Source organism: Paroedura picta, chromosome 14, assembly GCF_049243985.1.
Source record: "Paroedura picta isolate Pp20150507F chromosome 14, Ppicta_v3.0, whole genome shotgun sequence".
In the NCBI taxonomy this organism is placed as follows: Eukaryota; Metazoa; Chordata; class Lepidosauria; order Squamata; family Gekkonidae; genus Paroedura; species Paroedura picta.
Window position 1 is genome coordinate 8,003,574 of NC_135382.1, and position 14,506 is coordinate 8,018,079.

A 14,506-nucleotide genomic window follows, 5' to 3' on the forward strand; every position below is an offset into this window, starting at 1 on the left:
CTGTTTGTTTTGCCAAGACTGGTGTAGTTCTTCTGTTTCTGAACTGGAAAGCATGGTAAGGAACCTATTCTGATGCGTAGCCATGTCAGTCTGCAGTAGAACAGCAAAATTTGAGCCTAGTAGCACATTAAAGACCAACTGGATTTACATGGTAGAAGCTTACAAGAGTCAAAGCTCCTTTTGTCAGAAACAAGTTTATATTCTGAAAATCCAGTTGGGCTTGCTGTTCTGCTAAGGGATGCCAGTCTTAAATGCTGGTTTATCTTTTAGCTATATAAATATCCTGTACTGCATTTCAGTTTTTTATACATAGACAGATGAGAACTAAATATGAAATATCATATTTAGGGAGAAATATCAACAACCTCAGATATGCAAATGATACCGCTCTAATGGCAGAAAGTGAAGAGGAACTAAAGAGCCTGTTGATGCGGGTCAAGGAGGAGAGTACAAAAGTTGGATTGAAACTCAACATCAAGAAAACTAAGATCATGGCATCCGGCCCTCTCAATTCCTGGCAAATAGATGGAGAAGAAATGGAGGTAGTGACAGATTTTATTTTCCTGGGCTCCAAGATCACTGCAGATGGGGACTGCAGCAAAGAAATTAAAAGACGCTTGCTCCTGAAGAGGAAAGTTATGGCAAATCTAGACAGCATCCTAAAAAGCAGAGAAATCACCCTGCCAACAAAAGTGCGTTTAGTCAAGGCTATGGTATTCCCAGTTGCAATGTATGGCTGTGAAAGTTGGGCCATAAGGAAGGCCGAGCATCAAAGAATTGAGTCTTTTGAACTCTGGTGCTGGAGAAGACTCTTGTGAGTCCCTTGGACTGCAAGGCGAACAAACCAGTCAGTCCTAGAGGAGATCAGCCCTGACTGCTCTTTAGAAGGCCAGATCCTGAAGATGAAATTCAAATACTTTGGCCACCTCATGAGAAGGAAGGATTCCCTGGAGAAGAGCCTAATGCTGGGAGCGGAGGGCAAAAGAAGAAGGGGACGACAGAGAATTAGGTGGATGGATGGAGTCACTGAAGCAGTAGGTGCAAACTTAAATGGACTCCGGGGAATGGTAGAGGACAGGGAGGCCTGGAGGACCATTGTCCATGGGGTCAGAATGGCTCACACATGACTTCGCAACTAACAACACAACAATGAACATCCTCTACTGCAGTTCAGCTTGTTTTATATAGACAGATGAGAACTAAATATGATAGCAGACGACGAGCTGCGATGACAACAGCAAACTGATCTCTCTCTTCCTCATAAGGCTTGTCAACATTCAACAAATAAGGTGCTACCACACTGCGAGCCTCCCTGCCTCCCCCAAATAGTACTGACAAGCACACACAATGTATTTTGTCGTAATTGACCATGAAAGTTGTCCTGATATGATTAGCAGAAGTTAGATGTTAAACATTCTATCTATTACAAGTTGCCTACTGGGTTTTTCAAAAAATGAGAAGAATTTGCATCCGCTAAGGTTTATGGAGGCACTGCATGGTTCTCAGAGGCAAGTCTAAACAATGAGATTGCCAGCTACAGATTACATCATTTAGCATCCAGCTCTTTCTAATTTTACAGGGTCCAAACTTTTATTTTTTAAATTCCTATACCAACATGAACAGAGAACTCTAGTGACTGTCTACAAGTATAAAACACAACAGGAGAGATTTTAGTAAAAACAATTCCTCCTATAATGATGCAAATTAAGATTTAAGCATTTTAACAATAGGGCACTGCTAAGCCTTTTACAGAGGTGTAAATAGCTATTCAGACTGCCTGCTTTGTTCCAGGCCTTCAATAGCAGAAGTCCACAAAACAAACACACAGCTGGGGTGTAAGGCATACAACAACATTCAGAAGCTTTGTCACCGTTTTTTTTCCCAGATATCTGAAACTTTACAGTATATTGTAAGCTACCCACACGAGAGCTGTAAAATATCCCCTCAAACTGACAAACACCAGTGCAATGTGCTTCCACAACAGTGAGTGAGAACAGGAGAGAATGAAGACAGTGCGGGAGCAAAGTTCTCAAGTTTAGACTTAACACACATCGAACGAGCGAGAACACACAGGCAGTTCAACAGTGCTTTTCACTGCACTCCAGTCTTACAAAATCTCTGTTTCAGCCAGCTCATTCCCTATTGTGCTCCTCCCTCTGGGTGGTCTTTCCAGGGTGCCACTTGAAGGGAATACATTAATAAAAAGGATGGGAAGGAAGGGACACATAAATAAAGAAAAGCAAAATGGATGACATGATGCAGCAGGCTATGGATCAGGGGTCAGCAAACAAGGGGTCTTTCTCTTTTACAGGTTGCTTCCTGGAAACAGTCTGATTAAGCTGACAGCTTGAATTATGTGTTACATTTTGTAATGCATAATCCATCTGTGCTAAATCCTCTTGAATGCAGCTGATGCCGCACAAGCAAAAGGTCTCTGCCTTGTTCCTTCTTAAACATGAGCTTGAAATACTCATTATCTTCCTAAGTGCTAAATCCAAGTCGGTGGGCTTTTTAAGGTTCTAAATGAGGCACAGGTTAGTTATGGGAACCAGTAAAGCACAGGACAAGCCTTCAATTCCAACAGACTTGTAGTAAATTTTGCAACTTCCAATTCACAGTTCACGGCTTTTCTTTCTTATGACTCCCAAGCTTCAAGTATCACCCACAGCTTTACAATTGCTAGACATGCAGGTGTTCTGTAGGAAACCCAAGGCACACAAATCTATGGAAGAGAAATATCTGGATATTCAAAGAGGTTCTAAAATTTAAAGGCGTTTGTGTTGCAATGGCATAATGAATAAAGAAGAAATATGGGATTTTTCAAAGTAAGATTTAAAAGAACAAGGCTGCAATCCTGTGTCCTGCTTAAACACCATTGAAGGCAGTGAGATTTAAGCAGCCTAACTGTGGATACAACAACAGACTTAAACAGCTTTATTTTGGGAAGGGAAGCAAGGGTACAGAGGCAAGAGACATAACTAGTCTAACAACTTGCATACAAATTACCTCTGTTTATTTATAATAGCATACCACTTGAACTAAACACACAAAAACACACAAAAACTTATAATAGAGTTAGGGGTGAATGTGTCATTTTCTCTTCTGAATATGATGTATGGAAATGCTAATTAAGCTCCAAGACTTTGGATGATCACTGTGTATCACAGAGGTTATTCAGCTGGCAAATGGCATGCTAAATTATGTTAAATTGTATGCCAAGGTTAACGATAAAGTGAAAGTTAGGCATAAAGCTCCAGATCATGATACAGTGCATTTAATCGAGACCTGAAGAAGGTGACTTCTCTGAAATACTGAATGTAAGCCCATATTTCTCTAGGATCACACTCCACCAGAGGTGAGCAACTATTGATCCAGCTACCACGTACAGCATATTAATTACCTGGAGTGGAGGAGATGGGGAAGAGGGAGAGTATAATAGCAATAAATTATAACAAGCACAAGCTGCAAAGCATTCTGGTACCTGTCATTGCTCCATGTGCATATAGGTACAAGCACACAGCACTGGAGGTATAATTCCATTCAACTCTGACTAAAGTTCAGAAAGATGTTTTTGTGTAGAAACCTACAGAAGGATCCGACAGGACTGAGAAAGCAGGCAGGACTAGGATTTCTGAGATAAGATGGTATATGCAGGTCCTTGGATGGCATAAAGAGTACTGGAAAAACCCAGGGCAGACCCAGAAATTGTTAAGTGAGGTCAGGGTAAAATCAATGGTTGGGTAGATTCACAGAATATGTGAAGATAATATGATTTTGGCTTCCTTTTCACAAAATGAAACTGCTTGCTACAAGAAGACATGAGAACAAAAATCAGGAATTCTGGGGTTGAGCCCCAATCCTTCCACTCCTACCCCATCCTTTCTGTTGGCTCAAGCGTGAAGCCTTCCTCCAAATCAAGCTGCTGGAGCCACCCTAATACCATGTGACATGGCAGCATCAATGTATATCTGTGATGTATAAGACTGGTGTTTACTTGCTGGAAGTGAGTATGACTTGTGGGGAATGACTGCAAGCCCATTAAGCAGCCTGATGCCCTAAGAGGAAGAATGTTAAAATATAGCCTCTTCCCATGGGGTGTCCCACGCTGGCAATAGGCTGTCAGCAGAAAATGAGGCTTTCTGAACCTACACTGCTACCTTGGTTTTTACCTGGTTGGGGAAGCAGCAGACGCTTCTGCGCAGGAGGTATGAAAACGTGGAGGTTCTTCTTTAGGAGAGGCTTCCTTGTTGTGTTTTGCACTGGCAACTTCTAAAGAGATCTTGCTGCCAACATCCCCCATGCTTTTCTGCTGCTTTAATGGTTGCTGTTGCAGTTCCTCCTCCTCCTCTTCCTCCTCCTCCTCCTCACTCAAAGAAACTGTCAGGTCACTGCTTTCATCTAAGCTTTTGTTTTCCTCCACTTGTGCTCTTCTGGAGAGCTGGAGACTCTCACCCAGAACTGAAACACAAAAGATTGACACTATTCCACATACACAAAAAGCATTATGGCATAAAACATTTACTGACATCATAAAGACTTAAGAAATTTAACTCAAAAATTAATCCAGCAAGGTTGTGCAGGTATGTTACCACAAACCATGTCTTTTTCCAAGTTTGATTAACCATCTCTTCTGTCCCCCACCCAACCTAAAGAAATTGGTCTAAAGTGATATACAGTAAGATATATGAAAGATATATATATATATGTAATATATATGTAATCAATCCCCTAGAATTCAGTGTAATTTACAAAGAGAAACCAAAATGCTGCTATTAGAGATCAAACCTCCCCATATGTTGCTTGCTCCTTACAACTGTGAGACATTCCTCCCAGGGAATTGCTGGACACTATACCACTATACCAAGGCCAGAGAGTCAGACTCAAAACTCCATTACAATGCCATATCATAATGAAATTTTGAGTTTGACTCCCTGGCCTTGGTATAGTGACCAACAATTCCCTGGGAGGAATGTCTCGCAGTTATATGGAAAAAGCAACATATGGGGTGGTAATAGCAGCATTTTGGTTTCTCTTTGTAAAGTACACTTAATTCTAGGGGATTGATTGACTGTTTTGACAAAGGATTATCATTGGCTGTATTTGGTTGTGACACAGTCTACTGATGTAACAGAATTGATTTTTGCTATATGTTCCCTGTCATGTAAGAAGATCATAGTCTGAGGAAGAGTGCTTGCACTCGAAAGCTCACGCCTTGAATAAATCTTTGTTGGTCTTAAAGGTGCCACTGGACTCTGATTTTAATGTAAAGAATGAAAGAGTAGGGAACACAGCCAGGCCCTTCACCCTCTGGGACCAGCTTCCCACAGGGCCACCCTGTCTCAAGTAACAACAATCAGCTAAAGGCATGGGTGAGACCTCAAATTCTATTCCACTAGCCTCCTTTTACCTATTTGTATATTTTGGGGATTTTACATTAGCAATTTTTTTAAATGCTCACAATTTAAATATAAACACACACATCTACAAGAACTGACATTTGAAATGAAAAAGTTAAGAGATACTACACTTGACGTCAGAAAGCTACAAAAATCAGCTGCAGTCCCATTCAGTTCAATGAGATTAAGCTGTAAAAGCAGAAGCATTTTTGTTAGTAGAAAGCAGAGAAGTTTAAAGATGACTGACTCCCATGGTGCATTCATTTAAATTCAGGCAGCAGCAACCAACAGGAAGAAAACTCCTATTCATATCAAAGTTTCCCATTTATGTTTTAGATGCCTCTGAAGTGCATGCAAATTGGTTGTTAGAACCATAAAACATAATGATTTAAAACTGAACAGTTTTATTCAACCTGAGAGGGTGTACATTTCTTTAATATTTCACATAATATTTTCATAGACAGAAAATGTGTTACAAGTTCCATTTGGGAAACCTGCCTGTACATACAGATTCACCCTATTTATTTTATTCAGGCTAAAAAATGGTAAGGGGGGGGAAGGGGGTATTACAAGCATTTCTCCCCACCCACTGTGTTCCCATCTTTAATTACGCCCCCAAGCACTTGGGAACTGAGCTCCCACTGGGGAACTCACAATCCACATTTGATCAAATGTCCTTGTAGTGGACTTGAACACAACAAGATGACTTTGTAACATGTAAGTAGGCCCTTAGTTTGCACTTTTTCCTTTGCTGCTATATAATCGAGACCTACCTCACAAGCAAACATCGCAAACAGATGCAAGGACCAGTGGTAGTTACTGGGCCAAACACCCTTTTCCATGAAATGGAAATGTTCCTGGCCTTTTATTGGGAGGCAGAGTTTTAAATCTTAAGTATTTATAATTAACAAGTAGTAACAGGCCAACTGCAGAGATCAGGCATGCCAGAGAAGTCAGCAGTCATCCAGCTGAACAACAGCCAGGATGACATGCCTCTCTCTGGGCCCCCATCATCATTCCCTTCTTCATAATTTGTTAAGGGCTAAGTGGGCAGGATGGGTCCAGGTTAAGGGCAGACAGCAGTTCTAGCCAATCGGGTGGGGGCACATTCTAGGCCCTCACCAGGACAGGCCAGAAAGCGACAGAGAAGCAGCAGCACACCATGAGTAAAGAAGGAGGCCTTCTCCTCGGGCCTAGAAGCACACCGAGGGCCTCAAAGAGGGGAAGGCCACGCCGGGGGGGGGGGGGGGAGGTGGGGAAGCAGGCCTCCCCACTGGGCCCAGAAACGCCACCCCCCAGGGGCAATGCCGCCTCTATGTATCTGCTGGGCTGCCATGCCGGGGGGGGGGGGGCGAACAGGCTTTGAATCTAGTCAAACCATAATTTGCAACTGATAAAGTTGTTCTTTCTTTGCAAAGAAAAGCAGTCTTTCACAAGAGGATCACAAGCACTGTTTTAAGATTGTATTTTCACCCTAATTTCAAATGTCCTTTTAATGCAGGTTATTTATTCGTACAGCTGGAACTTAAAAAAAAAACAAAAACAGAAATCATGGCTTTGAATCACCCAGATGACATTTATCCCTGAACAGAACACAGATCTTCAAGCAAAGGTTGGATACACACTTTTCTTGGATGCTTTAGGATGATTAGGGCTAATCCTGCGTTGAGCAGGGGGTTGGACTAGATGGCCTGTATGGCCCCTTCCAACTCTATAATTCTATGATTCTATGATCTAAGATTCAGTCTTGGAAGGGCCCAGTGACTGTCTGCCAGTCCAATTCCCCCTGAAAGAAAGGCTCTCAGGGTACATTGATTTGGATATTTTTATATAACTTGAAAGTAACCAAGACAAGAGGGAGAAAAATGCAGTGAAAAAATATGTCCCTTTCTCCAAACAGGGAACATTAATGGTATAGAAAGGGGGACCCCAAAGCAGCAGTTAAAAGGCTCAGAAGACATTTATCTTGCCTGGATGCTCACTCCAGTATAGGTAGTAAACCAATCAATGCAAGCAGCAGATACTCCCCAGCCGCATCCATCATCCTCACTGGATTTAAAACTTGTGCCATTGCCATTTCCTCTTGCTCTGATGGGTACCATTGTCAACATCCATTTAAAAAAGAGAACAGCTTTCTTTCCCCTCTCTGTCCTCCACTCCCCCCCCCTGACCATCCAGTATATCATCACCGTACCTGGGAATTTCTCTCTTGAGTACTCATTTCCAGAAGCAGTTTCCAGTGACACTGGCCTCTTAGATCCCTGTTCATTTAGGGCAGAGTGCTCATGTGTCAGTACTTCTTCCACAGATTTGCATAAACGGTCACTTTTGAAACTGGGGGCTTTGTTCTCAGGACTTAACCTTCCATGCAACAGGGCGTTAACTTCAGGAAATGCTTTGCTTTCCACTAAATTACTGCCGTGAATATTTGCCTGGTGCTTGACTGTTACACAGCAAGTTTTCCCATTCTGAAATGATATGCCAGATGTGACTGGCATTTCACCACTCGCCAGCAGATATGTCTTCCCCTGTGTTTTGTCAGACTGATTTAAGCACTGTAGATCACTATTAGTTTGTACTACACAGCTGTCTATCACATTGTTGCTCTGTGATGGCAGTCTATATGCCTGTGGGTCAGAAACTGAAAAGCTCTTTGTGAGCTGGAAAGATTTCTGCACATCTTCTGTGTTTGATACATCTGACATTTGGCGGCCCATAAAGATGGTTGCTGTGTGATACAGTCCTCTTGGCCTGGCTGTCCTGCTGTTAATTTCTGCTTGTTTTGCTTCTGCCATCATCTGGAAAAACAGAGGTGGGAATCAACTCAGTAATTTTGTTGTTGTCACTTTAGATGGGAGTTATCAATAGTACAAAGTTGGGGAGAATAAAATGTCAACCACCATAATATACCTAAAAGGCAATGTTACCCCAGCATATACATGCAGACACAATCAGCCCAAAGATCTCCTGCTGAAACTGCACTAAAGTGCATATAAATTATTTAGCATCCATTCATTTCAAATGGGGGTTGTACATACGATCCTCCTACTGGATCGTGTGCCTTTTATTTTTTGTGCCATCAAGTCACAGCTAACTTGAAAACATGGAGTCTTCAAGGCAAGAGACGTGATTTGCCATCTGTTTGCTGTTGCCTACCTCCACATCACAGCTTTATAAAAACTCAGTTCCTACCAAACTCTTCTTTGACAATCTCAGTAAGGTAAATTTAAACTGTATGAGATACAAACTTGGATCCTAGGAACATGTTCCATGTGCATGCTCTACTACAGTGGTCCCCAACCTGCGGGCCGTGGCCCGCTGCCGGGCCGCGAAGGCCATGGCGCCGGGCCGCGGCTCCCTCTCCCCGCCCCCCCCCCGCAGTAAAAAACTTCCCAGGCCGCAAGCTTGTGGCCCGGGAAGCTTCTTACTGCGAGAGGGCGGGGAGAGGGAATCAGGGCCGGGCCGCGCCCGTGCAGGCCGCGCCCGTGGGTGCGGCCCGATCCACGGGCGCGGCCCAATCCGCGGGCGTGGCTCGCGGGTGCGGCCCGATCCACGGGCGCGTCCCACGGGTGCGGCCCGATCTGCGGGCATGGCTCGCGGGTGCGGCCCGATCCGCGGGCGCGGGCCACCGCGTGGGCGTGGCCCAGGCGGCCGCGGTCCCCGCGGGCGCGGCCCGATGCCCTGCCGATCCCCAGCCTCATAAAGGTTGGGGACCACTGCTCTACTATATAAAAGGCAAGCAGTGTTGCTGTTGAAGCAGTTGGCTGCCAGGAGCACACCCCTATAGGCTCCCATGGATGAGTGGCAACTGCTTTTGGCAGCAGTGGTCGGGCCAGGTCGGGGGAAGCATGTAAAGCAGTGGTCCCCAACCCACGGACCGCGAAGGCCTTGGCGCCGGGCTACGGCTCCTTCTCCCCCCCCCCCGAAGTGAGAAGCTCGCCAGGCCGCGAGCAAATCGGCCGCTTTGGCGGACGATTTGCTGGCGGCCGGGAGGGGCCAGGTGGGGCCGCGTGCCGCCCTCTCCCCCCACTCCGGAGCAGCGGTCCGCGGCAGCCGAAATGCTGCGGACCGCTGATGTAAAGACTTTTCTAAGCAGATGAGCCTCAGGTTCAGCTGCTTGGCAGGATCTTTCTCCCCTACAGACCCTTGAGGCCATAGAAAGAGCCCTCTCTGAAGCTTCAGAGGGGTGTGTAGGGGAAGCAGTTAAAGACTCCACCAAGCCTCAGGATCAGCTGCTTAGTGGAGCCTCAGTTTGTACCTCAAGGTAGCTCAGGCAAGCAGGGGAGATAGGTTGAAGTCTGGAAGCCTTTTGATTAGGCGAGTGAGCCAGTGGGGCAGTCGGGGGGGCGGAGCCTAGAGATTGTTTCAGGAGAGCAAGCCAGCAGGCCTGCTTCCCTCTACCTTTACTACTGTCTGTCGCACCCACCCACTCCCCCCTTTCCTAGAGCCCATTATATTTCTTCCCACAATGGGCTTCATTATTAGATTAGATAGATTCTGCGGTGGAGTATTCTTCCTTCTATGCTAGGAGTTACATTTGCTGAAGAAAAGTGATTTTCAATGAACCTTGTGCAAACAGAAGTGCTAGCACAAGAGGAAGCGCACTCTGCGACAGAGACTACCAAGCACACATAAAGCTTGTTCACAGGATCCACGTGAGAAGACAAAACTCACTGAAAAGAGAATGTTGAGGTAATTGAAAGACCCATCATGAGATGGATTGAGTCAATTAAAAAGCCACAGCCTTCAGCTTGCAAGTCTTTCAAAGACAGGACATTTTGGAGGTCATGCAATTTTGAAAGTGAAGAGTTTCCAAAGCAGTTTAGCATCTAGCACAGACGTCTACCAGGCAAGGAGGAAAGATGAGAAACACATCACTGTGCACACACAAGGTTACATTCTTGTCAGGCTTACAAAAATATTATGCTTTGTAATACTAATATTATACATTTTGGACAGCTCTATCCTGACCAATTCCAGCAGCTTAGGGCAGAGAGCAATAATATCAATTCATTATACCAATGCTGGTATAAAGTCTGCCATTAAAAGGTAAAGGTATCCCCTGTGCAAGGATCATGTCTGACCCTTGGGGTGACCCCCTCTAGTGTTTTCATGGCAGACTCAATACGGGGTGGTTTGCCAGTGCCTTCCCCAGTCCTTACCGTTTACCCCCCAGCAAGCTGGGTACTCATTTTACCGACATCGAAAGGATGGAAGGCTGAGTCAACCTTGAGCTGGCTGCTGGGATTGAACTCCCAGCCTCATGGGCAGACAGCTTCAGACAGCATGTCTGTTGCCTTACTACCCTGCGCCACAAGAGGCTCTTAAAGTCTGCCATTACATTCACCCAAAAAATGGAGAGGGGGGAAAGCACTATACATAGCAAAAGTGCAAAGACAATCTGAGGGGCAGTGAAGGATGAGCAAGCCTGTGTCACAGGAGCAGGTTTTGCTCTTACTGACTTGGAGGTCCCAACTTATTCCCGTTAGAGCAAATGACATTATCTTACAAATGAAAGATACAGCAGCGCTATGGTGAGAATTAACCTCATCATCCTGCCCCCAATATTTCTAATGGACATGGTAAAGGGCAAGATTTAAGTCTCCTCTCAGCCCATTTCCAGAAGGCATTTCTTGGCCATCCCTAGAGTATGATGGAATACTTCCACTACAGGCTAAGGAGAAGTTGTTACAGGTTCAAAACCCATCAAGTAAAATAACAGAAGCATCGAGGCAGAAGCTTCAAAGGGAAGGTGAAAGGCCTGTAGGCATAAAAGGTCTTTCCAATCAAGGCCCACTGAAATACCTATATTCCTGTCCTGATCCTGTTCATGGCAGGGATCTAGTACAGAACTTTGTACAGACTGTGCCCACTTCTGAATGTTCAAGCAGGTATGTATTGGTTTCCTTGAACAAAAAGACATTTTGTAACATTCTGGGAAAGGGGATCTTATTAGAACTATAGGGATAGTTCTGCACAACTTACTCAAATATGACGAGCTACCTACCAGTCAGTGAAGCAGTGGCAGCTGAGAGTCCAATATCTCCTTTTGGTGAGAAGTCAATCAATTAAAGGAGCCCGAAATAACAGGACATCATCACTGTGCCCCTCCCTTCTTAGCACACGTTCAACATGGTTGCTACAAAGCACTTTGAGGACCATTTTAGTAACACAAACATATGTACATATGTGCCATCAAGTCACAACCAACTCATGGTGGCCCCAGTAAGGAGCTCTCAAGGCAAATGAGAAGCAGAGGCCATTGCGTGGAGCCAGAGTGATATAGTGGTTAAGAGCAGCAACCTCTAATCTGGAAAACCGGGTTTGATTCCACATGCAACCTGCTGGGTGACCCTGGGCTAGTCACAGTTCTCAGAACTCTCAAACCCACCTACCGCACAGGGTGCATGTTGTGGGGACAGAATTATTATAAGCCACTTTAAAATTTATTTGGGTAGTGAAAGGCAGGGTATAGAAGCCAACTCTTCTTCTTACTTCAGCTTGGTGGCTTCTCATCCAAATACCAAACCTGATTAATTTCCAAGATTTGATGAGATTGAGCTGTGTCACATAGCACGCCCTCCATTATATAATAGGGGGGAATGCTGTTTCTTAGCTTTTCTCCCCCCTATTTGAGAGAGTTCGGTTGTTCAAAGTTTAAGCACCATAAGCTTAGAAATAAGACAGAGTGTAATTTTTGTAAAAATTATTTGCTAGGATCCAAAAGGCAGGAAGTGGAGCTTCCATATCCACATGCAGACTCTAAGAAGAGTCTTCTTACTGCAGCCCTTTTACCCAGAGAAGCCACTCCTAAGCAAAGGGACCCTTCAGACAGTACATGATGAGAAGGGGGGGGGGGAGATTGACAACCCTGCATTCAGTGGTTGGACTATTTGGATCTCAGCCATTTTTATATAGTACTTTCACTGTACATCATACTTGAAAGAGATCAAGTAAACACATCTATAAATAAACAGCCATAGCAACAATTGACATTATAGGAATATGCCAGTATTATAGTTGTTCCAGTATTCAGGTAAGCCATGCGACTATAGCAACAACATAATGCCGTTTTCCTGAAATCAAGAACTCTAAAGACAAATATTTTCAGAACATATTTCCAAAAAGAAAAAGTAAGTTAGCATTTCATATATATCTGAACTAAATGCAATTCATACATTGTTGAAGGCCTACTTATATAGGTCAAGGTTGGTGAAGCTCATTGCTCTACATACTGCTCTGCATATTTATGAAGAATGGCCTAAATTCAAGGTTTTCCTACTTTTAAAAATCTGTAGCATGGGAGAAAATATCTATAAACTCAGATTAACGACTGCTAATGCAATGAAGAAAGAAAAATGAAAACCTTCCTCCTGCTATTTAAAAAACAACAACATACACACACGCGCATACACAAAATACTGCAGCCTCTGTTTCTTTTCTGATAAGAGTCTTAAATACCGAACAGTTAAATGCATAATAACATTTACTGGCAGCAAGACAGCCTGCTTAGCTGATACATAAAGCAGGTAAAAGGAGGAAAAGTTAATTTCTTGGCTGAATGATTCCATCGGTAGCTATAGGGCAAACTAGAAAGTCTTTTAGTAAAGTAGCAGTTGATTCTTCTATCAATCTGCAACACACATACTCTTCCAAGGAATGCATTAAATATGAAAATCATATCCTGTTATCATCTGTTTCCAGCTTTCCGCCAGTAAGCTTTCCTTAATGAATGCTCTAGCCTAAGGGACAAGCATGCTGTTGGCTTTTCTGAATAATGGAGAGATGCTCCCCATTCTGGCTTATTACAATATCGACTAGCTGAGGGGGTTTCACATATAGTCACAAGTGACTACTCTTGCCAGCATGCTCCAAGTTATTACAAGATGTTTTTAGACATTTCATCTAAAAGAGCTTTCCTGCTTTTAGGGAAGAAAAACAGCTCTGGTCTTGAACTGTATCATTTATATGGAGATAGGAGGAGGGATTAGAAGCCTGCATTACTGCAGATATATAGCAGAATATATTGAAGACAGAAGCAGAATATATATAGCAGAATATATTGGCAACTAGGCTCAAACTTTGTTCTGCTGCTTCAGACCAACATGGCTACCCACCCAAATTAAGTATTCCTTGTCAGCCTTTGTCTATGGTTTTGATATGCAATCTTTTGGTCAAAGACCATATTAATAAACTGAACTGAACCGACATGCAATCTTTTTTCAGCATGTGTGTGTATGCACATTTGCGCATGCATGTATACCTTCTAGAGGTAGAGGAAAGGTCAAAATGTACAAAATTATAAATGCTACATGTTCATGCTTTAAGTTTAGAGATTGTTTCCAAACTTTTCTGAGTTTAGAAGAAGACTCAGAAGACAAATTTTGAGCAGGGTGCAGAAGGAGTGTCCTATTGTTTCCTAATTACACAGTGAATAATTACACTGCTGCTTTTCTGGCAAGCATTGTACAGTTTAAACTGAACGGTGAAAAGAACCACATTTAACAAAATTTTGGAAGGAAGTTTGAAACAAAACAGAATAAAATGAAAACCACTAAAAGCTTCTCATTAATAAAGAGTATGGGTAAAGTCCTGCCAGAGCTAAGCACTTTTAAGACCCATTGATTTCAATGACAGAGACTTCAATGTGTGCTTAATTTTCCCCTCAAGTTCAATGGGACTTAATTTTTTTTAATGTTAGTTGGTTACCTGCTTCAATTTTTTTTCACTTACCAGCTGTTTAACATTATCTTCCCCATCGCCTTTTAATGTACTATTTTTCTGTAGTGCCAGCCTACTTTTAACTTGTCTTTCAAACTCTGCCTAATACAAAGAAAGAGAGAGATTATAAATTAAGATTAAACAAACCAATTTTGTTTATGCAAATTATGATATGGCTAAAGTTAAACATGTGTACATCCCATGGATACCACCTTGGGTAAAGCAAAATTATAACATTCTCCCATTGAGATCAGTGGAAATTTAGAGTACCTTGATACAGCTGAACTCTACCACATTTTAATGTAAAGAATTATAAATACATACCACAGTATATAGTAACAGAAATATTTAGCAATACACACAGAAACACTGAACAGTGAGGAAATTTT

General features: G+C 43.2%; 1 protein-coding gene across 9 annotated transcripts in view; it reads right to left on the bottom strand.

Moving 5' to 3' along the window:
- The window catches only part of KIZ (kizuna centrosomal protein), a 133,075-nt gene that overhangs the window by 95,589 nt on the left and 22,980 nt on the right, over positions 1 to 14,506 (bottom strand). For all 9 annotated transcript variants that reach the window (XM_077309469.1, XM_077309467.1, XM_077309465.1 and 6 more), the window contains 3 exons: positions 14,130 to 14,219; positions 7,591 to 8,194; positions 4,170 to 4,458 (listed from right to left, as the gene is read on the bottom strand). In XM_077309469.1, the coding sequence (XP_077165584.1) occupies positions 4,170 to 4,458; positions 7,591 to 8,194; positions 14,130 to 14,219 (983 nt within the window). The remainder of the gene's footprint in view (positions 1 to 4,169; positions 4,459 to 7,590; positions 8,195 to 14,129; positions 14,220 to 14,506) is intronic.